Raw genomic sequence first — 25163 nt, forward strand, 5'->3', positions numbered from 1 at the left:
AGCCTGCCAACACCTGGGTTCCTGGATCCTACCTAAGGTGACCCAGGCTGCACAGACGGGGCCACAGGAAGCTTTGGGAAGCCCTGCACCAGGTCATGACGTCTCTGCAGGGCCCCCAGAAGCGGAGGCTGTCCTGGTTAGGGGAGCTGGGGAGCTGCTGGGACCTCCCCGCAAAGCCCAAACTTGAGGAAAGATGAAGCCTTGGGAGGAAGGGAGGCCACTAGACACAGTGATGACAAAGGGCCATGGCCAGGCTGCCCCAAAGTCCTCCCCTCCTTGAGCCTCCTGGCCTTTCCCCGCTCACTACAAACAGACTTCCTGCAGTCACAGCAGGCCCTCAATTTGGCAAACCTGCATGCGTCCCATCTAAGGGGCTCCACACCAAACCCCAGAAGGATGCTCACATACAATCTTCACTGTCATTTCCAAAGCAAGAGGAAGTACAGTATGGTCAGCAGAAAGCACCCGGCCCCTGAGGGCAGGCGAGCTGCAGGGTGTCCTGGTCACTCACAGGACTCTGTGGAGGCAGGGATCTCACTGCTGATGCGGAGCCTGGGATCCAGAGAACAGATGGAACTGAGAGATGAGTGAGCTGGGAACAGCCCCGTCTTCCTCCCTGCTCCCTGGCCAGGCCACAGCAGCCCCATGGTTCAGCTCAGTAGTGGAGCCTGGAGCCTGGAGCCTGGAGCCTGGAGCCTGGAGGGGAGTCTGGGCTGCAGAGCTGGGCTGACAGAGGGCTCTCCAGGTGGGATGCCTGGTTCTTGGCTCAGACCCCGTCTAACTGCAGAACCTTAGGCAAACCAGGGCCCCGGTGTGCTGATCTCCGTGAGACGGAGACAGGAACTGTTCCGCCACATACATGGGGTTTCGTTAAGATTATGAGCCATGACCAAGTCCTCCCAGCTCTGTGGTCTCAGAATCACACCAGATGAGCCAAGTCTCATTCGCTTAAGTCTTATATGGCTGAAATAGATGCAAAACAACTCAAATATAGGTTTAAATGGTCACGCACTTGAATTAACCCATTTCTGCCTAGTGTTCCATTATTGGGACGTTAAGCTTGTGGGAGTTATTTATATCCTGCTGTTCAAGGTCATCGCCAAGGTCTGATTCTTCACAAAAAAATTTGCAACCTCCTGCATAAATGGGTTAATAATTTATCCAATTAATTAATTTTATCCAAACTAATCATCAATCTACGAGGAACCTAAAGAAGTAGCCAGAGAAAGATGTGTGTCGACAGATGATTGCTAAGATACTTTGTTACACAGCAAAAGATAAATCAACAGGTGAGTAAATACAAAGAGGAGCGGGCTAAACATCCTACAACAAGGAAATATTTTAAGTAAATTATGGCACAACCACGAAATAGCACATTATGCAACCATTAAACACCATCGAGGAAATATTTAATTGAGCATAAAATGCTCATGATACAGTATCAAAGGAACAGAGCAGGAAACAAAACGATCTGTTGCAGCCCTGATTTCACCAGGAAACAGACATGGAGATGTGGGGATGCAGAGGTGGCAGGAAGGCAGCAGACACAGCCCAGGCCTGTGATGCCCCCACCCCGACTCTAGGTGATAGATGACGAGCCACTGGCATCTTCTCCTACATACTTCATTAAGCCATGAGGAATTCTCTATGCGGATATGAAGAATACTCTGATTTTGGTCAGCAGTCTTGTGTGGCCGGTGCCAGGGTAGAAGGGTGATCTAAGCCAGAGGCTTGCCCACGTCCTCGGGCCCCACAACTGGCGACCTCCCCTGCACCATCTCTAAGGGATTGAGAATCACTCCGAGCCTCCACCTGCTTGAACCTGGCGGTGGGGCAGACACCATTCACCAGGCACACCCATCAGCAAGGTCTGTGGCTGGGGTCAGGGCACGAGATGAGGAGCGGCAGCCTTGGGAGGGCAGAGCTCACCTTACTGCAAGTACCCCACCCTGCCTGGACGCCCACGCCCCGGGATGCCTCAGGAGGTGAGTGTGCTGGGCAGAGGGCACCTGGGAGATGCCAGCACATGTGAACATAGCTGCTTGGACGTCCTGAACCACAGCTGAAGCAACAAGATGGGATGTAAAGTCAGCATGTGTTGAAAGCAATTCCACTCTCAATTCAGGGAACCCAGAGAGGCAAATTCAAATTAAACTGTCTGTGTAGACCTCATTGCTCCAGTGCGAGATGGGAAGGCTCCAGAAGAGCCTGTGAATGGCCTTGCCTACCTGTCAGGGAGAGGGGGAAGAGGTGAGGGGCAGGCTGGCCGTGTTTTTGACGTTGCTCTGGCTGGAGCCTCCCAGGGACTGCTGGGGTGGCCTTGTCAGTTAATCACTTCCTGGCAGCGCCACCCATGGCCACAGGGTCCTGCTCACGGCCCTTCCTCAGCCAGGCCTGGAGCGTGAGCACCTCTGAGGATGCCACACACCTGCGCAGCGAGCAGGAAGGCTGCCGGGTGGGCATGATATGGGCTCTGGCCACTGCCCTGCCACAGGCCCGCTGCATGGCCCCTGGTACCCCTTCCCACTGCTGGGGTCCACACCCAGGCCTGCCTCCATCACCAGGGCAGCCGTGACTCTGATCCCGGGTCGGTGCTGAGGTGAGAAGACACTGGCAGTTTTACTCCTTTAGAAATCTATGTAGAGAACTGTAGTCTTGAGAAACACCAAACCCTGCACCACAAACGGCCCCAGGAATCAGCTCCTTAACACCAAACCTCCTGTCACAAATGGCCCCAGGAACCAGCTCCTTAACACCAAACCTCCTGTCACAAACGGCCCCAGGAATCAGCTCCTTAACACCAAACCTCCTGTCACTAACGGCCCCAGGAATCAGCTCCTTAACACCAAACCTCCTGTCACAAACGGCCCCAGGAACCAGCTCCTTAACACCAAACCTCCTGTCACAAATGGCCCCAGGAATCAGCTCCTTAACACCAAACCTCCTGTCGCAAATGGCCCCAGGAACCAGCTCCTTAACACCAAACCTCCTGTCACAAACGGCCCCAGGAATCAGCTCCTTAACACCAAACCTCCTGTCACGAACGGCCCCAGGTACCCAAACCACCAAACTGTGAATCACAAATGTCCACCTCCCGCCCCCCCATGAGCCTCTTAACACCGGAATCCTGATTCACAAACGATCCCTGGTATGTAGGAGCTCCTTAACGCCAAACCGTGAATCACAAATGGCCCGGGTATGAGCTTTCTTTTCAGAGGCAGCAGTCTTTTCTGAATGCCTGGGGCCATGAGTCATGGGGAGGGCTGCCCACGCCAGCAGGATGCCCATTGCCATGGGAATCAGCCCAGCTCCCCACTGGCTGCTGTCTGAAGGCCAAGCTCCAGTGTCCTGGAAACCCTCGCTCTGACTTCAACTTCAGCTTCAGCACCAGGGGACGGACAGCTCCCTGACCTCTGAAGTCTCCAACCTCCTCAGGCACAATTCACACAAAACACTTCTGCCCTGCCCAGGGCAGCAGAGAGGGTGCCTGGCCTGGATCATGAGGCCCAAGGCCTGATTTCATGGAGGTCGAGGCAGAGGGTGCGGATCCAGGCTCAGAGGGCAGTCTGCATGCCCCAAGCCGTATTAAAAGGAAGCCACCAGGTGTCTCCATTATTACCCAGACAGTTTCAAACCAGATACCAACTCCCAGCTCCGAGTTCCAGGACTCAACCTGAGGCAAGAGCCTTGAGTGAAGCTGAATCTGACCTGTAGGCAGGCCCTGACACATGGTCAGGCCGGGGAGCCTCCTGGATACCCGGGCTAGGAGAACCACGTGCAGCAGAAGGAAGCCTGGAGGAGGAGCCGCAGGCCCCGTGCTGCACTGCCAGCAAGGGACTCCCTGCATCTGACTGCTCGATCCTCACAACCACACCAGGGCGAGCAGCTCATTCGAGAGCACGTGGCCAACAGGAGGCAGCAATGGGACTGAAGTAGTGTCCCCACACACGGACACTACTTTTAAGGAACCAGTCTCAGGAACCACTCCCTGCCCAGAGCTCCATGAAGGGCTGCCTCTCACGTGCCCTCTGCCCACGCCATAGTGTCCCTTGTTCTCAGTCTATCCCAAAAAACCTGTGTCCCAGCTCTGCCTGGAGAAAGATGGAGAGGGCTTAATGAGGGCTTTGAAGCTCAAACTCACAGCAGTGAGCATCAGGCAGAGGCTGGTACACTCAGACAGGAAAGAAGTCCAGGGGGCTGGGCTGCAGGGGTGTGGGGGCCACAGGGGTACGGTCAGGAGGGCAGATTCCAGGTCAGTGTGTGATATGCGGAGCTGTCCCATGGTGGACCACTGCAGCTCCTGCTTCCTAAGCGGCCCTGCAGGGTACGGGCTCCCGAATGCCCGGCCTTCAGCCCCCTAATTCCATCCACTGATGGCTAAGAGCTGTTGCCATGACAACCCCAAGGTACCCACTCACCTGACCCCCCCGCGGCTCTGGCTGCTGCTCTGTGCAGCAGAGGCAGATCCCCGAGGGTTCGGCAGCCCAGTGCCCAGGGCCTCTCCCTGTCTCGGCCCTTCCAGTCCTGTCTCTCTCCCTCTAGCCTGGCTCCTGGATCGGGTGGGCCCACTCCTCAGCAGAGGAGTGAGGAAGGTGGAACAGGGCAGGCAGACACCCCAGCAGGAATCCCCGCCCGGTATCTCTGGCCCCAGACTTGGGGGCCACATGCCGGGCTTCCCATTCTATGCTCCCAGCAGCAGCTCTGCCTCCTCTTCCTCCATGAGGTCCTACTGCCTCCACCCCAGGATTGCCCCACCTGGGCCCTCACCAGCCCTCATCCGCAGATCAGGGCGGCCTCATCCCAGAGACCTGCAGAGACCCGTGGGCATGTTTACCTTCCCGTCAGCCCAGGAGTGCTGTGAGGGCCAGGTTCACTTCTGGGCACCCGGCGGCAAGCTCTGGGCCTGGAACAGCATAGGGCTGGTCACTAAGAGGCTTGTCCTCTGGGGTAAGTGCCCCTCCCGGAGCCTGGAGTCCTGAGTCCCGATCTGTGCAAGATCAGTGCACGGGAGATGGGGGGCTGCCAGATGTGCCCACTTATTCACAAGCCTGCTTCGGAAGGAAAGAACAGGGCAGCTACCAAGGTCACGTCTACACCCACAGGCAGCAAAGCGGATGCTTCATCTGAGAGGGATAAATCCTGCGCAAATCTCAGCCTGTGTCAACACGCCCCAGCTGGACAGCAGGTCCTCGATTCATGAGTCGACACCTCTGCACGGGCTTGGTGACAAGAATGGGCAGCTGAGTGGGAGAGCACCATGGCACAGGTGGGAGAGGGCCCGCCTAGGGCTTGCACACCACACTGTGTCTGCAAACAGGCGTGTGGGCGTGTGCGGGTTCTTTGCTCTCAACACTTCCAGGGCAGCAGGGATCAGAGGAACCCTGGGCTAGCCTGGTAGGAAGAAGGGTCTGGATCTGGGCCTGGGACCTGGGTGACCCTGGGTAGGCCCTGCTCTGCTGGTGCCAGCCATGGCCGGGCACATGGCACTGTGTGCAAACAGGCAGAGACCTGCTGCAGGGCTGGGGCAGCAGCTGAGGAGTGCACACAGGTCTGTGGCCCTGGTTCCTGTACCCTTCCTGGCCCAGGCCAGCAGCTCCCTGGGGCCAGCTGGGGTGTGGAGCCAGACTCTAGAAGGTGGTGCCGGGAGCTGTTTGTCTCACACAGTCCTGCCCCACAGGTCCCTGGTGAGAAGGCTTCAGGGCTGTCAGTGACCGCATAGCAGAGGTGGGGAGGACGGGAAGGAGACGCCACATCTCTTTTCTAACATGGCAGTTTGCATACTGTGTGTCTTCACAGCCCTTGAAACACTCACTTGGGCCGGGGGGACTCTGGCTGGGACCACACTGCCCAACTCACTTTCTCTCCCTGCCTCTGGATCCAGATCACGGAAGCAGGTGTCACGTGGGATGCCCGGGAGAGACACGGGCCAACCAAGAGCATGCGTGTGCATGAGTGCATGTATGTGGCTGTGCATGTGTTAGCATGTATGCATGTGAGTGGCTGTGCATGCGTGCATGTGTGAGCATGCACGTGTGTGATGTGTGGCTGCCTGTATGCGTGTGTGAGCATGCATGCATGTGGGTGGCTATGCATGTGTGTGAGCATGCACGTGTGTGGTGTGTGGCTGCCCATGCATGCGTGTGTGAGCATGCATGCGTGTGTGAACATGCACATGTGTGGTGTGTGGCTGCCCGTGCATGCGTGTGTGAGCATGCACGCATGTGGGTGGCTGTGCATGCATGCGTGTGTGAGCATGCACGTGTGTGGTGTCTGGCTGCCTGTGCATGTATGTGTATGTGTGCATGTGGGTGGCTGTGCATGTGTGTGCGTGAGTGTGCATGCATGTGTGTGGTGTGTGGCTACCTGCACGTGTGTGAGTATGCATGCATGTGGGTGGTTGTGCATATATGGGCATGTGTGTGCATGCGTGTGCATGCATGCATATGGGTGGCTGTGCATGTGTGGGCATGTGTGTGCATGTATGTGGTGTGTAGCTGCTTGTAAATGCGTGTGTGAGCATGCGTGCATGTGGGTGGCTGTGCATGCGTGGGCCTGTGTTTGTGTCCATGTGTCAGTGGTATCATGCGTGAGGCCAGTGCAAGGTCCGGGCCTAGGACAGGAGAGGTTGACCTGCTCCTCCCGCAACCACCCTGCAGTTCTCACTGATGAGCCCTGAAAGCTTCTGTGATGTGCTCGCTGACCTGCAGCTCCTTGTGGCCTGAAGTTGGCAGACAGTGGCTGGGATCCACTCAGGGCCATGTGGCAGGCATACAGGGTCCCCAACGTGCCTGGCACTTGCAGACGTACTGGTCAAGGGCACTGTCACCACGACCCTCAGGCAGATGCAATGATCCAGGCCCACATAAAGGAAGACAAGGCTTGAGGAGGTGAAGCCATATGTCCAGGTCCTGGGGCTGGGCAGAGGCAGGTGACAACCACACCAAGGCAGCTCTGGCCTGGGTCCCGCCCCTCCCACCCCCTGACGGGGGTTGACCAGCAGTGACACTGCCAAAGACCACCTCCATTCAGCAAACACTTGTGCAAGGCTGCAGATGCTGGAGAGGCTGGGGGATGGTGTGGTTGGTGTGCCCAGAAAAGGTGGCATCCTCACAGCCACTCTCACCATTTTCCTGGCCTCTGTTCTGCTAGGGCCCCTCAGGAGGACTCTGCCAGCTCTGGACCCCAGGCCAGGCTCAGCCCAGGGGCTCCACAGCAGCCCGGCCACGCATCCCGAGCCTGGTCAGGGCCAAGCCTGGACGGGTGGTTCTGAAAATGCTCTCCCCGGGTGGAGCCGCCCCTGCACCATCTCTGATGTTCCCTGCAATGCAAGGAGATGCTTCACAGAAGTCACAGGCTCAGCCACGCAGCCTCCGCAGGCTCACCCAGCCAGGCCCTTGGAGCGACACGCATCTTCCCCCTGGGCTGACTCACGCAGGGCCTGGGTCGTGTGCCCCCTGCAGGTTCCAGGTGCTGGCAGGACGCTTGCTGCTGTCAGCTGAGCCTGCCATGTTTGTTACCTTCCGAGCCAGCACGGTGGCTCCAGGTCCAGCTAATTCCTTCCCCTCACCCCACCTAGGCAGAGGCCCAGCCACCCATGAGACTCCAAAGCTCAGAGCTGGGGAGGTCTGCTGCCACAGCTCGTCAGGGTCCACAGCAACAGCTGGGCTCTGGGCCCCAGGCTGGCGATGTCCTGAAGGCCGCCCATCCCCAGGGCTGCGAAGGCAGCTGGGAGGTGGAGCTGCCTCCACTCTCAAGACACACAGGACCCGGGCCTTCTTGGCCCCTCTCTATGGTAGGAATGGAGAATTGTCTCCTGGGAGGGGCACGTATCCCTGGGAGGGTCTCACCCCTGGACCACGTGCTCTGTCTGGTGTGGGTATGGTGGGCTCGGATCCCCGGGAGGGTCTCGCCCCTGGACCACATGCTCTGTCTGGTGTGGGTATGGTGGGCTTGGATCCCCGGGAGGGTCTCGCCCCTGGACCACGTGCTGTGGTGTGGGTACTGTTGGTTTGTTCCTGACAAGTCTCATATTGAAATGGGATCCCCACTGTTGGAGGTGTGGCCTACAGGGAGGAGGTGTCTGGGTCATGGGGTAACAGGCTTCACCCACAGCCTGGTACTGCCTTTGAGGGAACTAGTAAGGTCTCTTTGTTCCCATGAGAGCTGGTTAGAAGGAGCCTGGCACCCCACCCCCTTGGCTTCCTGCCATGTGATCCCTGCCCACGTGGGCAGTTCCTCTTTCTCTCCTGCCATCAGTGGACGCAGCCTGAGACCCTCACCAGATGTACACATACTTTTGAACTTTGCAGCCACCAGAATTGTGAGCCAAATACACTCCTTTTTTCTAGAAACCACCCAGCCTCAGATATTCCTTTATAGCAACGTAGCGGGCAAAGACACCAGGCAAGCCCATCCTGCCAGTTTCCACGGAGGCCCAGTGCTGTGCCGGCCACTGCAGGTGTGTGGGGGAGAGGAGGAGGGAGACACGAGGAAGCAGGGAACCCTGAAACACCAAGGCCACCTGTGCTGTTTTATCAGCTCGTCATCGCTCAGCACCTGAGAAGTGGGCTCACGGGCCCCACTTTGTACTTGGGGAGCTGAGGCCAGAAGTCATTTTCCAGGACCAATCTGCAGCCGTAGAGGAGTCTGGACCCTGCTGGACGCCCACGTTCTCATTTTTCCTGGGGACGTGCACAGCCTTCCTGTCTGGGAGTTCTGCAGTCCATGCAACAGTGAGAAGGCGGGACCCTGGCGGGATCAGACAGACACCAACAGCGGGCTCCGTGCGGGACCCTGGCAGGATCAGACAGACAGCAGCGGGCCCTGTGCGGGACCCTGGTGGGATAAGCAGACGCCAGCAGCGGGCTCTGCACCACCTCCCCCCTACCCCGCCTCCTAACCTCCCCCAGCCGAGGTCTGGCAGGCGCAGCAACGATGAGCAGGGGGAAAGAAGAGTGCATAGAAGCACCATCCTGGGCTGGCACAAAGATGAGGGGCACGGGGCTATTTCTGCTTCCCAGGAAGGCTACTGTACAAAAACATTTTTCTATAGCTGTACACTGTGCTTGTGCTCTAAGCTACGCGTCACACAAAAAAAATTTTTAAAGGCTAGGCACGGTGGCTCAGGCCTGTAATCCCAGTACTTTGGGAGACCGAGGCAGGAGGATCACGAGGTCAGGAGATTGAGACCATCCTGGCCAACATGGTGAAACCTCGTATCTACTAAAAGTACGAAAAAATTAGCTAGGTGTGGTGGCACATGCCTGTAATCCCAGATACTTGGGGGGCTGAGGCAGGAGAATCGCTTGAACTCGGGAGGCAGAAGTTGCAGTGAGCCGAGATCACGCAACGGCACTCCAGCCTGGTGACAGAGCATGCTAGCCTCCATCTCTACATACATACATACATACATACATACATACATACATACATACATAAAATTTGAAAATTTGTAAACTCAAAAAGTTACAGCAAACTTTATTATTATTATTATTATTATTATTATTATTATTATTATTAGAGATGGGATCTCACTCTGTCACCCAGGCTAGAGTGCGGTGGTGCGATCATAGTTCACCGCAGCCTCTAACTCCTGGGGCTCAAGCAATTCTCCCGCCTCAGCCTCTGGAGTAGCTGGGACTATTGGCAGACGCCACCATGCCTGGCTAAGTTTAAAATATTTTGTAGACACACGGTCTTGCTATGTTGCCAAGGCTGGTCTTGAACTCCTGGCCTCAAGAGATCCCCCCACTTCAGCCTCCCCAAATGCTAGGATTACAGGCATAGGCCACTGTGCCCAGCCATTCATTTATCATTGAAGAAAGAAAAACATTTTTAAGAATTGAGTGTAGCCTAAGTGGTACAGCGTTTATAAAGTTTCCAGTTGTGCACAGTAATGTCCGAGGCCTTCACACTCACTCACCACCATTCACCGGCTCGCCCAGAGCACCTGTCAGCCCTGTGAGCTCCGTTCACTGTGATGCAGGTGCACCACCTTCCACCCTTCATACGTCATGTCTACAGCACCTTTTCCATATTTAGACACGTGCAGCAGGCAGATGCTTAGCACTGTGCCACGGCGGCCTACTGCATTCAGCCCGGTCATGAGCTGCACACTTTTGCAGCTTGGCAGCAGCACGCTAGGCTGTACGGCCCAGGGGTACGAGAGGCCGTGTGGCCCAGGGGTGTGGGAGGCTGTATGGCCCAGGGGTACGAGAGGCTGCACGGCCCAGGCTTGTGTAAGTCACTCTAGGAAGTTCCTGCAGAGACAACACTGCCCAACAGCACATTCCTCAGCGTGCATCCCTGTCATCCAGCGAAGTGAGACTGTATTAAGACTTACACATACACACACAGGTGAGTGCTGAGTATCCCCTACTGGAAATGCTTGGGACCAAGTGTCTGGGATCTCCGGTTTTTCTGGCTGTTAGAATATCTGTATTACGTGCCTGCTGGCTGAGTAAGCATCTCATGCAAATATTCATCCCTAATCTGAAAATCCGGTATCGGAAACGCTCCATTAAGCATTTCCTTTGAGCGACAGATCCACAATCAAAAAGCTGTGGATTTTGGAACATTTCCGATTTCAGGTTTTCCAATCGGGGAGGCTGGACCTGTGTACCTTTCCCCCTCATCCATACAACACACCCGGCAGGTCGACATCGCCACAGACCTGCTATGCTCAACGGTGAAGTCACACACGGTGGTGGTGCTGGGTTTGCCCAGTTCTGCCATCTGTGCCGTCCACGCCTCTGGCCCTGACGCCCACCCTGCAGGCCTCTGGGCCGGGGAAGGCCCCAGGCAGCAAGGAACGAGGAGCCTGCTGGAACCAGTGTGTCTCCTGGACCCCAGAAGTTCACGGTTTTGCCCCAAACTGCATTTGCTCCATGCCCCTGGTCTGGTCAATCCACTTCTTACCATCAATTTTCTCACTCTCGTAACAGGAGGCTTCCTTCCCTGGGTCTCGAGAAGAAGGGAAAAGGGAGGTGGGGAGAATTCCGTGAGAACCACTGGGAGGAGTGCAGCCAGGATGGAGAGACCAGGAGCTGAGCCTCCCTCCCTCCAGGCCCAGGCAGGGCATGGCATTCCCAGAAGTTCTAGGGACTCTGGAATCTGTCTCCTCTCGGGAGGGAGAGGAGCAGAGGCAGCAGGTTCCCGCTGGGAAGAGCTGGAGCTGAGATTTGCCTGCCTTTCCCCAAAACGGCAGCCCGGGCAGGCAGCTCCCTCCACCCACGCGGCAACAAGAGGCTTGGTCCTGGCTGGGATGGGAAGCCCTGTTCTCCTCGGCAAAGCGGTGGGGGACGGTGTGGCAAACCCTCAATTATCCCAGCACACATCTGTGGAACCCGCTCGACTGGAAACAGGCTTGGCTATTTCTAACTCCGTCTGTAGCCCCCTTTCTGCCTGAAGAATCATTTGGGGTAAAATCAGATAAAATGAATGACGTGGCCAGGAGGCTGGGGTTTGGCGAGATCTCTCAGGAACATAGGAGCCATGTATGCCAGCCCCTAGGTGGGGTGGGGCGGGGCAGGGGGCCTATCTCCCTGCTCTCCCTGCCCTCCCACACTGACCTCTGCCCTCCGTGGCCCTATCTCAGGAGGGCAGCTCGGGGCAGACCATCCTGGGCAGCTTGGGGCAGACCCTTCTGGGTGCACCTCTGATGCTCAGTGCCCTGGGGGTGCCTTTCTGAAGCCAGGAGACCACGGTCAGGGCCCCCAGGGAGCACCCAGACCACGTTCCTCATGAGACGGGGAAACTGAGTCTCACGGGAGCGCAGTGGCCTCGCCAAGGCTGCACACCAGGGTCAGGAGCTGGCCAGGACAAGGTGACTCCAGAGTGTCTCTTATCTCTCCTCTGGACAGTGGAGACCAGGGCCACCGCTGCATGGCCCCAACGAGTCAGTGACCATCTGCAGGCAGAGGTGCCAACATGAGCCCTGGCCCTACAGGTTGGCTGCTGTCTGTTCGCTGTTTATCTCTTCCCTTTTTCTCCCCTGGAACCTGTTTTTCTGTCTGTCTGGCAGAGCCCTAGAGTGCCCTCTCCATAAGCCAGGCCCTGAGCTGGGGGCGTGGGGCAGCCGTGAACAGCACAAGTGCCTCTCCTGTCACCAGCTTGGTGTCCTGGATACAAAGGAGGCAGGAATGACAGGTGGATGGGGCAGGACCGATGCTGGTCTCCTGGTCAGAGCTCCTGCCAGAGGACTCGGCAGCTCTTGGCACCCAAGGGGGAGGATTTCTCAGGAGGCCAATGGTCTCACCCAATGAAGGGCAGCTCGGAGGACTCGGGAAGTAGGCTCACAGGGAGCCTTTGAAAGCTCGAGTGTTGCAGGTCGTCCAGAGGGTCTGCAGGGACCAGGACACCGAGCAAGGGCCAGCAGAGCTATCCTGTGGCTCTGGGGATGGCAGGCAGGGTTGCAGGATCACAGCTCTGGGAGAAGCACAGGTGCACGGTGGGCTGGAGCTGAACCAGCCAACAGGGATCCCGGTGCAACATGACCGCTCTACAGGTGACACTTATGAGACTCACCTCCTACAGCCTCTGAAGTGAGCCGCAGTTACTTCCACTCAACAGGTGAGGAGACTGAGACTCGGGGAGGTGAGGCTGTGTGTCCAGTGTCAGCCCTCATGAACATGCTCTAGAGGCCCAGATCCTTCGAGCAGGAGATCCCTCCACGTCAATCAGATGGGGCGCAGGAAGGTCTGGGAGGCCCCAGCCCTTCAAAGAGGGGAGGGGGCGAGTGGGGTGCTGGGCACGTGGGCTGGGCAGGAGAGAATGTGGAGTGGGAGGAGGAGCGGAGAGGGAGGAGGAGGAGCGGAGAGGGAGGAGGAAGAGCAGGAGGAGAGGGTGGGGGTTGGGTGAGGCCAGGGGAAAGAGGCTGTGAAAGGAAGCCTGGGAGAGAAATGGAGCAAGAAGCATCTTTAAAAACCAGGCACCCAGCAGTGGGGGAGAAACACAGGAGGGGCATGCTTAGGCTCCCTGGGGACCCTCAAGGGACAACTAACCCAACAGAATAAAACTTCTGGCAGAGTTGCCTGTCAGGAAAAACACAAGGTGGCAGGTGTTCTAGGAGGGGAGCCAGCAGAAGAAGGGGTCCCACATCTGAGGAACCCAAGAGGGCTTCCTGGAGAAGGGGTCTACAAGCGAGCTGGGCCCAGGTGAAGAGGACGGAGCCGGTGGGCCTTGGTGCTGGGGTTCCAGGGAGAAACGCAGGCACAAGTTGGCAGCTTCTGCCTGCGGGGACTTCACTGCTCAGAAATGAAAATGATGGACCAAGGTGGGGTCTCGGCAACCATGACGGGAGTGCCAGGAACGTGGCCCCACTTACTCCTGCGGGTCAGACGTAACTGTGCCTGCTTTACAGACAAGGCAGAGGCCCAGCCGGCACCCCGCTGGCAACAGCTGTGCTTGGGCACCAGCCCACACGCTCACCTCAGTCAGCCCCCTGCCTGGGTTGCCCAGAGATCCCCCTGCCAGGCCCACCCCGGAGCTCTCAGCCCTGCCTGCAAACACCAACTTGTAAAGCCCTTCCATCCTTTTCTTAATCTCCCCGATCCTGTGAGCTTCAAGCATGAAAACACAGTGCATGTCACACACGGGGAAAGCGGGTAAGCTGAAAGCAACCTCGTTCCCTGACACTGTACACCTGTGCGAGCCCCCAGGACAGGGCCCAGAGCAGGTGTGGTGGGCAGCCGGGAGGGTGGGCAGCAGGGCCACTGTGGGCAGCAGGCCTTGCTGGTGGAGCGCTGGGCCAGTGGCCCGTCTGTCCTTCCGGAGGCGGCTGCCTCAGCTCCGTGGCTCCTGACCCAGCACAGCCAGCCCTCACAGGGCCTGCAAAGACATATTCACGCAGGCCTTGGGCCAGGACAGGCTGTGGTCCAGAAGGTCAGGTCAGGCCAGGCCTGCCAGTGGAAAGAAGGGACAGCAAGGGCTGGAGGATGGGCAGTGAGGGGGTGGCTTGGGAGGGTGCCAAGGCTCCAGATCACAAGGGTCTAGGAAGGGAGGCGGGACACCCGGCAAGAGCTGCAGGGCCCAGGCCAGATCCCTGAAGGAACCGCGGCTCTTCAGGGCGAGCCAGGCCTCCTGTACGCTGTGTGTCCTTCAGGCCTGGGGCGAGCTGGCCAGCTCCTGGGCTCTCTGCTGCCTGCCTCCTCCTCCTGGGGCCCCCTTCCTGCCTCTCCCTGACCTCAGGAGCCTGGGGGCTAAGAGGGCTCCAAGGCAGGGAGGAGGGCAGGGGTTCCCGCACACGCCACGGGGGCTGAAGGTCCCGCCCAGGAAGTGGGGGCTGAAGGTCGGCCACTGGCAAGCTGAGGCCAGTCCAAGCCTTCTGCTATCAACATCCTGCCATGGCCGGGGTCCTGGGGGCGGGATGAGGGCCGAGGGAGCTGAGATGCTGGCTCGAGCAGGGAGAGCGGCAGGGCCCGTGCTCGAGGGTATGACGGGGATGGACCTGGTGTCCAGTAAACCTGAGGACACCGGGCAGGGGTGCGCTTCAGAAGCCCGCACAGGGCTGACAGGGGCCAAGGAACTACTTGCTAACGGGGTTTTTAAAAAGTAACACAGGAGCACACACAATGGAACCCCAGGATCCTGAGTTCCCAGGTGTAAATGAACCTGCCTACATACGTGCCTAGGTATAGAACACCAAAAGGGAACACAGCAAAGCGGGACGGCGGCTGCCTTTCGCGGGAGGATGACGACTGGCTTGCTTCCCTCTTTGGAATTTTCGACTCTCTAAATAGAAAACACTGAGGAGGGTGCCCCAAGGTTCCGCTGGAGTTGGTCTTCCTAAGATCATCGCTTGAACTACAGCACACGCAGGGATCTGGGGAAATGCCGCCTCTTAATTTGTAAATGTTGATGTAACGGGTGATGTGTTAAGTGATGATGGTTCGGGATATGCCTTTATTAATACTAATCATTTTCAAAACCCACAGAATTTCTATAATGCATTAAACACCTCTGTGAATTATTCAAAGTATACAGAATTATACAAAAGCGAAGAAGTACATTTCTGATAGCTTATTTAAAGACTTGGTGTGTTTTTATTATTCAAAGGTTTGAGACTTGCATGAGTGCAGAAATGGATGAATGTGATCTGAGAAGCAGGAAATCCAGAAGGAACGCAGAGCAAGCCCGGTGCAGGGCCCCAGAGCGGCGCAGGCTGTGAAGACAGGCGGGTTGTGCAGGAGGATGAGGAACAGCCAGGCTAAGGCTGAATCAGACAGGCAGCGGCTCGCTGCTGTGAGAGGCTGGTGGACATGCGTAGGCCGCACTGGGTACAGCTTTTATACAAATCAAAGTTGGTTTTCGGTTCTATAAAGACGCGCAGAGGCTGCAGACTGCAGGTGGTTTAGACGCCCGTTCCAGACCATAGCAGTCCCAGGTAGGGCCCGTCTCTGCCCATCCTGATCTCCCACAGCCAGCACCCCCTCCAACCTTCCTGAAACAGCCACATGCCAAGACGGGGCTGCAAGGCCTCACCAGGGCCACAATGCCACGCCAGGCCGACGGCACCATCTTCACAAACGGCAGGTTAGCTCGCTGGGGCAGTGATGAACAAGCCGTTGTCACCCCGGGTTTCCAGCTGCTGGAGGTCCACGTGGGGCCACCTCCACCCTGAGGGTCAACATGTAACACCTCGATTTCTGCTACCGGACCCTGCTCACCCAAGGACTCTTCATGTCCACAACGGTGGACCCAGTCCTGCTTCACCAGCAAACCAGAAGAGCGCCTGCTGGCTCACAGGACGAGGATGTGGAGATGCGGCCGGCTCTCCTTTCCTCTTCTAGTCTGTCTACCTCGCCTTGCGCTGGCCTCTGGCTGCTGTCCCGCCGTGCAGCCTGGCGGCTTAGAAGGCGCCCCTGCCCCGGCCCCACGTGGACTCCAGTTCTCCCCAGGCGCTGCTGCCGCTGAACACACTGACACACGCCTGCGGCCACAGCCCTTATGGAACGAAGCCCAAGTTGCAACAGACAGAGGCTGAGAAAGTCAAGGGAGCGGACCAGGGCCTTCTGCACCCAGAGAGTCCAGGGCTGCAAAGCCACATAGGGTTGGCCCAAGGCTGAGAAGCCTCAGGGGGTGAAGCCTCAGGAGGTGAAGCCTCAGGATAGCCCAGTGCACCTCCTTCCTGCCTGGCCCTCCACACCATCCCCTTCGCAAAGCTGCTCCTTTGCCGAGGGCTACGGTCGGATCTCCCCGTGAGAGGAGACAGAGAGCTAGAGGGCAGTCACACACAGGACCCACCTTGAAGATGAGGCAGTCGCCTGGGTGCTCGGCGTACAGCGAAGTCAGCCGGTACTGGTTCTCCGTGGTGATGTCGATCTGGTAGCCGGTGAGCGTGTAGCAGGCCTTGCGGAACTCCTGGATCTTGGTCTGGAAAACCTCCTTGAGCCGCTGGTTCTTCAGCTCGGCGCTCTCCACCTGCTTCTTCAGCTCTGCGGGAGGGAGGGAAGGAGACAGTGAATGCAGCACCCGGCCGGAGGGGTGGGGAACCAGGAGCGGCCAGGGCAGGGAGGAAGCTGAGTACAGGCGGGAGTGGCGGCTGCCCAGGGACACAGGAGGCCCCCGTGTCACACCAGCCAGCCTCCATTGGCACGCAGGAGAGAACGAGAGTGAGGGGTGAGCTGATAAAGGCTGATCCTCTGGTGGTGGTGATAATAAAGTTCCTGCATTAAGAACGGTAACTGAGAGCCAGACTACGAGCAGCCCGGGAGGGACCAGCCCTCAGCCAACAGAATGACAACACCTGGAGCCACCCGGTCACTGCCAGGAAGCCGCAGGATCAGGCATGACTCGGGGCGCACCTGCCCCAACACTCCAGCGACTGAGGCGAGAACCTGAAGAGTAGCTGCTGCTGAGGATGTGGGTCCCAAAGTGAAGGCCTGGGCCGCCACACCACCCAGCGATCCTGACCATCTGTTCCCAGGCTGCTGCCTGGGTCCTTTCTGGGGTTGGACGCCTTTCCCGCAGGAGCCAGCACTGAGAAACAGGCAGGCAGGCAGGAAGCCACCTGGACATTCTGGATCCTATTGCCCCGGGGCTTTACCTGCCAGCCACCTCTGAGGCCAGGCCACTCGTGAGACGAGAGCCGAGCCGGCACCCCTAGGCCCACTGTCCCCAACATGGCTCTAAGTGACCATTCAGGGTACAGTCCCATGCCCCGTCCCCCGCCACCAGGGTTTACGGTTGCTTGGGGAGGAACTACTGAGCAGAGCCATCAGGAGGATAACAGCGATTATCATGAATCTTCTCACCCGAAAGGCCTTCCAAGTAATTAAACCTCGATTTATCCCCACTGTTAATTATTAGGACTGGCTCCACTTAGACGCACACAGAGCCGTCCCCTAGGCCGGGTGCTTCCCAGCAGTGCTGTCTGGAGCTGGCGCTGGGGAGCCCTCCAGGGGCCTGGGACCGCTCCAGGCGGGGCCGGGAGCCCGCTGGACCCTATCCTGCAGGTCACAGGAGCTGGGCCAGCTGCCAGCCTCCCTCCACTATGAGGAACTGAATCACAGGACTGGTGTAGGCACCCACATCCAGGCACAGGATGGTCAGCTCCCTAGCTGGGCTGAGAAAGAGGACATTAAAGTCAACCACAGCCACAAGGTTGGAGAGAACAAGGGTTCCAACCCCAGGCAGTGCCCGGGGGGAAGGCTGGTCCTGAGTTAGAGATGAGTCTGAAGGCCCCAGGACAGGTGTGGGGTCCCCCACAGCCCACTCTGGGGGAGTGTGAGGAAAGGTACACGTGTGAGTGCCTGCTGGCCAGGTCACAGTGAGTGAGAGAGGAGCTGCCGGGGAGTTTGTGCACAGCGGCCAGAAGAGGCTCTGATGGGCCAGTTTAAGGCAGACGATGTAGTCCAGGTCGCTTCCTGGAGATGATCAGGGACAGGGGAGCCAAGTGCAAACGAGAAGCCCTCAAGTCTACAGAGGAAGACGGAGAATGTGGGAGGGGCCGCGGGTCCAGCTCAGCTCTGCCTCCTTGACCTGTGATCTCGAACCTACCCCTTCACCCCATCTCCCAGGTCCTCTGTCTACCACACGGACACAGGCAGGCAGCTGCCTTCAGAGGCGGTAGGCCAGATCACGCACTGGAGGCCACTGCCGAGAGTGCGGGGCCGCTGGGCACCCGACGGCATGAGCTCAGTCGAGCAGCCCGTTCCGTGTGCAAATGCACTCACCGCCTGGCTGTGACAGCTACGAACACGATCCAATCCCCAATTCACACACGAGGACACTCAGGCTCACAGAGATTCGCCGCTTGGCTGCAAGAGCAAGGGCGCTGCCTGCCATGGGTTCTGGAAGGAGCAGCAGTGCAGGGCCCCTGTTAGCGGCATCCAGATGTCAGGGACTAGGAGGAGACGAGGCCTGTACCACCGCGGGCCTGTCAGCAGAGGGGCCCTGGCGCCCGTCCACCTGTGGGATGGCAGCATCGGCACTGATTCGGCCCTCACCCGACCTGGCCTCTTCCCTCCGTCGCCGGCAAAGACGGTCCTGGGGGACGTTGTTATTCCACAGCCCCGCCCCTCCAGCAGGAAGAGGCCCGGGGCCCTTGATGAATCAGGCGACGAAATCTGAAGGTTAATTGGCAGCTCTGACCCCAATATTCTTCCCTGCGTCCCTCGGCTGATCCTCCTGAAGACGGGGCCGTCGGCAGCAGGAGTTCCCACGTGCGGAAGGAAGAACGCAGAGACCATGTTTCAGAGGCCATATTTCACCCTAACATGGCCCATGCTGCCTTTGATAGATCTCAGACGTCCAAAGGGGAAGAATTAGATTTTGGTAATAAATGCAGCCTGACCTTGGAGGAGGAAAGAGCCCTGTTTTCCGATAGACCTCAAAGCCGCCTGTGCCACTCACAGACCTCTGGAAGCTCTGGGGCTCCGGGCTGCATGGCCCACCCATGGCAGGTTGGCATGAGGTCCCAGGGTGAGGAAGGTGGTGTGTGGGGCCCCCTCTCAGAGGCGAGACCACCCCCCATGCAGCTAGGAACAGCAGGAGCCGCCGCATTCACTCCTGGGGCTGCTCTCTCGCCCTCTGACAGCCAAACCCAGGGCCCTGGAGGGGAAGGGTCCGTCCTCCATGCCACACAGACCCGCGGAAGCGAGGGGGCCCTGACCCTGGTCTCCAGTCCGGGTAGGGAAGGGTCCATCCTCCAGACAAGACTGCCTCGACGGAGTCGGTTCAGCTTGGGGCAGATCAAGGCAGCGTTCTGACCCCCCTTTATCCCTGTAATTCAGTGGCTTACATAAATGTGAATGAATAATTCACACAATGGTTTGGATAAAATAAATAAAAGATGGGTTTTCCGTCTCGGAGATGTCATCACTTTCTTGCCAGTTGCTCTCATGTGATCTCCTCCCAAGTGAGCCAGGAGTCCGGGGTTCCTCTGGACTGCGTTCTGTGGACCTGGATCCTGGGCAAGCTCCTCTCAGAGACCCCAGAAGCCAGTGGCAGAGACCCCCAGGGTGAGAGGTGACAGCCCTGTGCCCGACCCTGGCCCTGGGACTACAGAGGCACCGCCCAGGCTGTTCTCAGGCCCGACCTGCGACAGCAGTGCATGGGCTGAGGCAAGACAGTGGTGCGGCCTGCAGCGCTCCAGGCCCCCGTCCCCCGCCCAGCCCAGCCTGCTGTGTGCTCAAGGCCTGCGGTGCCAGGGGTGCTCAGGGATGGAGCCCAGCTCTGCAGCCCTGCTCTCAGGGGTGGCCCCACCAAGGCTTTTAGGCCTCCCTGCTGGCCTCCAGGGTCACCCCAGGCTTAGAGCTAAACCGCAAGGAGGCCCTGAGCCGAGCCCAGCCCACCCACAGCCCTGGCTCCCGCCTTCCCTGCCCGGGGATGTTGAACTCTGGCCACACGGAGCAGGAGCACCTGCCAAGGAAGCAGCAGCTCCCCTCTGCCTGGACGCTGAGGGCCCCTCCTCTACACCCCTGGGACCCTTGCTACCTCTAGGAGGTACCTGCTACCACCCTGCAGGCACACAGAGGCACAGGCCTGGTGCTGATGGGCTCTCAAGGCCTCGGTGAGGGGCAAGAGAGGAAGGAGAACAGCAGGTGTTCAAGTGGGAGTCAGAGAGGACGCGGCGGCGGCTGCCCGGGGCCCGGCCCAGTGGGGTGTCACAGGGGGCCAAAGGCACCCACGACGCTGGTGCCTGAACAGCTACCCCCTCACCACCTTAGCCCCACACCTGCCTCCTCCTGGAATCACAGGAAGCAGCTGTGAAGAAGACAGAATAAAAACAAATTGTGCTCCATTACGTAAAGGCTAGCTAGTGGGGAAGAGAGGCTTTACAGCACTGAGGGCTGGGATGTCAGGATAAAGGAGCGTTTACAGCATGTTTCTCAAGAGGCCCAGTTCACAGCCTGAAACACGGAGACTGCTTCTACCTTGGCAGGGCAGGGAGTGCCAGCACACAGCTGTGGCCCACGGGGATGGGGACAGAGATGCCAGGGCCCAGGCCTTTCAGAAGGAGGGAAAAGGAAAACGCAGTACTTTTCTCTACATCCTCTTTACTCCTTCCAGTGTTATGGGGCACATGCAGACGACAGCAAGCAGAGAACCTTTCCAAGGTACCAACAGATCTCAGGAGTGCAGCCCCAGGGCACTGCCTATCCACTTCCGCCCTTCCCCGGAGCCTGAGCTATACCCACGCTGAACCAGGCTGGGCGGGCTATGTGAGCCTCAGGGTGCGGGGAACCCTGCCTCAGGTTCCAGCCTTGCTGCATGTCCTGCAGTGGGAAGGGGACCCAGCACCCCCCCAGCTCTGTGGGCCTGGGCTCTGTGACCTCCCTCTGGGACCTCTCCCGTGAGGCCGGCCTGACCCCCATCTGTGTCCTGGGATGATTTTAAGAGCAGCCTGGGGCTGGGCACAGTGACTCACACCTGGAATCCCAGCATTTGGGAGGCTGAAGCAGGTGGATTATCTGAGGTCAGGAGTTCGAAACCATCCTGGCCAACATTGTGAAACCCTGTCTCTACTAAAAATACAAAAATTAGCTGGGTGTGGTGGCTCACACCTGTAATCCCAGCTACTTAGGAGGCTGAGGCAGGAGAATCACTTGAGCCTGGCAGGTGGAGGCTGTAGTGAGCTGAGATCATGCCACTGCACTCCAGCCTAGAGTGCAGAAAAAAAAAAGAGCCTGGGCCTAGCTGTTTACCAAGCACCTGCAGGCACCCACAGGCACCGGGCAGCTCTGCTCCGAGGAGGCCAGCCCCTGCACAGCTGAGGCAGCTGGCCCACATGGGAAGACCCCACAGTGGGAAGAGACGCCAGCCCTACTGCTTCCACAGGGTCCCTGAGCCCCAAGCAGCCGCTTCCCAGGCTGGCCTTAGTTCTCTGGGCTGACACCACTCCCGCTAATCCGTCCAGTCCCCGTCCAGGCAGACAGATCTCCACGCTCCCGCAGCAAGACTCGAGCTGGGGCAGGGCTCTCTCCTGGGGTATTCACGCCCTGCTGGGTGCCTGGCCTGGCAGTCGCGGCAGCTGCATCTGGCCCTGGCCTGACCTAGTCCCAGCCCCACCCCAGGCCCTGAGCCGCGCTCCCTTCCCCAGCTGCCTCTCCTGCACCTGGCTTCTCCATTGCGCCAGCCTCTGGCTCCTGTTCTCCCCATGCTCTTTTCCTGCAGGGCGTGGACTGTGGCACCCACAGAGTTGTTTCAGATGCCTGGGCCTCAGGCTCTTTCCCTGCGCTGCACTCTGAGCTCAGGTGGGCTGGGCCAGGCCTGTGTGTCACTATCACACCTGAGAACCTGGAACATGGAAGTGCGTGACAGGCGCATGCTGAACATGCAAGTGAGTGAAGCCGCCATCCCCTACAGTCCTGAGCTCCTGTCCCTGAGCAAGCTTCACAGTCAGCTTAACCACAAGCAAGCACACACACAGCGGACAGGACACATGCGCCCACTGCTGAACGTTCATTTATCCCCGAACACGTGTGCATCTGTCCCTGAACACCCATGTTCAACCCTGAACATACAGCCTTCCCATGGCCTCAGAAGAAAAGCCCTTAAAATCAAGGCAGGCCCAAGAGAGGCTGTGCCATAGCCTCGCCCACAAGCCTCCACTCCCATCCCCGCTGTGGCTAACAGGGTCACTGTGAGAGCACGTGGCCTCCAGGGGTTCAGCCTGTGAGGGGACCGTGAGGGTACCTATGGCCTCAGAGCAGCTCCCAGCTGCTCAGCCCTTGCCATGCCCCCATCCCCACTATCTCCCCACCGCCACCACCTTGCCCCTGTCCCACGGTTCTCCAGCTCCTGTCCCTGACCTGGACAGGTGCCCCAGTGAAGAGCTGGCCTGGGTCTGGGCCCTGCACAGCTGCCACCGAGGACCCCAAGTCTCAGACTCCACAGCAACGCTCGGTTTAGGAAGTGGAAGCAGCAGCTTTTGAAATTTTCCTTTGGGGACTCAGGGCAAACCATTTTTCTTTCTAAATAGTGAATAAAATACAGTTAACCCATGTTGGGATTTTCAGGCTTTAAACAACCCACAAAAAGGGACTAATATTTCACCATTAAACAAAGCAGCCCCCGAGGCCCAGGCCAAGCCAGGAGGATAACTCTACTTGGCGCAGGCCCGGCCCCACTGCTGACGCTGCCACGTGGCCAGGAGGAAGGGAGTGATTCCAGGCTCCACACGCTGCCTGTGTGTTCACAGACAAGTCACCTCACCTCTCTAAGCCCCCTTTCCTCCCTGGGTGTGGCGGGAGCGGGGCTAACGTCACCTGCCCCCGGGTCAGTAAGACAGTGGAGGCGAAAACCCTCTTGGCAATAACATGTTCCTCGGCCGGGCGCGGTGGCTCAAGCCTGTAATCCCAGCACTTTGGGAGGCCGAGGCGGGCGGATCACGAGGTCAAGAGATCGAGACCATCCTGGCTAATACGGTGAAACCCCGTCTCTACTAAAAAAAAAAAAATACAAAAAAACTAGCCGGGCGAGGTGGCGGGCGCCTGTAGTCCCAGCTACTCAGGAGGCTGAGGCAGGAGAATGGCGTGAACCCGGGAGGCGGAGCTTGCAGTGAGCTGAGATCTGGCCACTGCACTCCAGCCTGGGCGGCAGAGCGAGACTCCGTCTCAAAAAAAAATAAATAAATAAAAAATTAAAAATTAAAAAAAAAAAAAATAACATGTTCCTCATAAAACACATCCCTGTGCCGTCAACAACCACTCGGCCATCTACGGGTGTCACAGGTGCTCGGTGCGGGATCTGAGCGGTGGGCCTGAGTCCAAGTGTGGAGTGAGGGGACAGTGTGGTCTGGGGCGCAAGGACACCCAGAAGATTACCCGAGCGTGGTCCGGACTGACTGGAGAGACAGGGCGACCGCCCCGACCCCCTCAGAGTATGGCACAGAGTCCCCAGGAGGAAGCGGCCTGTGGCCCCAGAGCTCAGGAGTGAGTCTGGCCAGGGCCACCCTGCAAGGGTGAGATGAAGGCTCTCGGCGGACACGGGTGGCCAGGCAGGACATTTGCCCACATTACGGTCCCAACGATATAGCCTGGCACAGCCTGGGCACAGCACCTTTCCCAGCTCAAAGGTTGGGATTCCAGCATGACAGGCCCAGCAAGTCTGTCCCCGCTGCTGCAGCCGGAGCTGTGGGCTACCTGGCTTGGGGCTGCAGTTGCCCCCTAACTCTCACAACCACACCCTTCAGCAGGTCCCTGATGACGTGAGACAGGGAACATCACCTGGAACCCTGCACAGCTGAAGACATCTCCACCTCACCTTCAGGGCTGATGGGTAATTTGGCCAAATGCAGAATTCCAGGCTGTGTATACCCTGCCTTGAGTTGTGTGTGTTTGTCTTTTTGAGACAGGGTTTCACTCTGTCGCCCAGGCTGGAATGCAGTGGTATAACTGTAGCTCTCTGTAGCCTCGACCTCCTGGGCTCAAGCAATCCTCCCACCGTAGCCTCCCGAGTAGCTGGGACCACAGGAGCACACCACCACGTTGGGCTAATACATATATATCTTTAGGGTCTTTCTATGTTGCCCAGGCTGGTGTTGACCTGCGGGCCTCAAGTGTTCCTCCCGCCTCAGCCTCCCACCGTGTTGGGATGACAGGTGTGAGCCCCACACCCGGCCTCTCCTTCAGTGCTGAAGGCATCGCCCTCTGGTCTCAAGTGCTCGGTGCTGCTGTGGAGAAGCCTGAGGCTGTTCTGACTTCTGGTCTTTTACAAGTGACTGGTTCTCACTCCCTGGAAGTGGCGGAGCTGTGTCTCTGTTCTCAACGTTATGAAACTCCCCCAGCACGCGTTTCTCTCATGACCCCCCGACACAGCCTGCTCCCCGAAGCGTCTATTTCCTGTCTCTCTCATTAGACATCTCTCCGGCGGCGGCTGGGCGCCTGGCATGAGCAGCAGCCCCAGGGGGTCCTGCCGGACTGCTGCTGGGAAGCTGCCAGCATTGGCATCTCCATATCTTCCCTCTGGGACAGACGGGTCTGACAGGTCAGAGATGACTCTCGGACACTCGGTGCCACTGGGAATACAAGGCAGGAGGGAACATGCCTGGACTGGGAGCAGTGGGACCAGCCTCTGAAGGTGCCTGGCACTGGGGTGGCTTACTAGTGGGTGACGCATGGGCCTCCACATTAGGCCCAGGCCTGACCTCAATGAGAGATGACCAAGGATCCCCTGCACACTGTGGACACAGGAAGGCAGTCAAGGTCCAGGGCTGGGTGAACCGCCCGAGTGTCCCTGCAGCGAGCACTCTGGGCCCTGGCAGGCACTGGCAGCCCCGGTCCTGCCCAGGCCCAATGCCGAGCCATGCTTCCTGGGACTGAATCATTCATGTCTTGCAAACTTCTAAACTATTTCAGTTTTACATTTTTAAATATTTAATAATTAGGCATCAAATATTGATGCAATTTTATTAGCAGCCATGGGCATGGGGCGCTGCAGTGGTTATGGCTGTGGGATTTGTATCCGGGTCCCGGCTGGCTCTGCAAGAGACTGTAGGAGGTGGGGACGCACCTACGGGCTGGTTGGGGGCCCCCAGGATGTCACACCGTGAGAACCATACCCCAGCACGGCCCGTAGCACACCACTCGGCTCATCTCAGGGACTGCCTGTCTGCCCCAAATCCAAATTCCCGGAGACCAGCCTGAGTGGCTGGCTGACATCACGGTCCCCAGGAACTGGCTTTGGCAACAGGAGGAAGGGACGCCACCCCCTGCCAGCCA

General features: G+C 58.3%; 1 protein-coding gene across 7 annotated transcripts in view; it reads right to left on the reverse strand.

Annotated features, from left to right (window-relative positions):
- Positions 1 to 25163, reverse strand: part of MAD1L1 (mitotic arrest deficient 1 like 1) — a 412602-nt gene that overhangs the window by 66294 nt on the left and 321145 nt on the right. For 4 of the 7 annotated variants that reach the window (XM_030932978.1, XM_010366657.2, XM_030932977.1 and 1 more), the window contains one exon: positions 16243 to 16433. In XM_030932978.1, the coding sequence (XP_030788838.1) occupies positions 16243 to 16433 (191 nt within the window). Of the gene's footprint in view, positions 1 to 15023; positions 15616 to 16242; positions 16434 to 25163 lie in introns of those variants that run through there. The other 3 variants (XM_030932975.1, XM_030932976.1, XM_030932974.1) reach the window with 1 other exon arrangement.

This window comes from Rhinopithecus roxellana, chromosome 6 (genome assembly GCF_007565055.1).
Source record: "Rhinopithecus roxellana isolate Shanxi Qingling chromosome 6, ASM756505v1, whole genome shotgun sequence".
NCBI lineage: Eukaryota > Metazoa > Chordata > Mammalia > Primates > Cercopithecidae > Rhinopithecus > Rhinopithecus roxellana.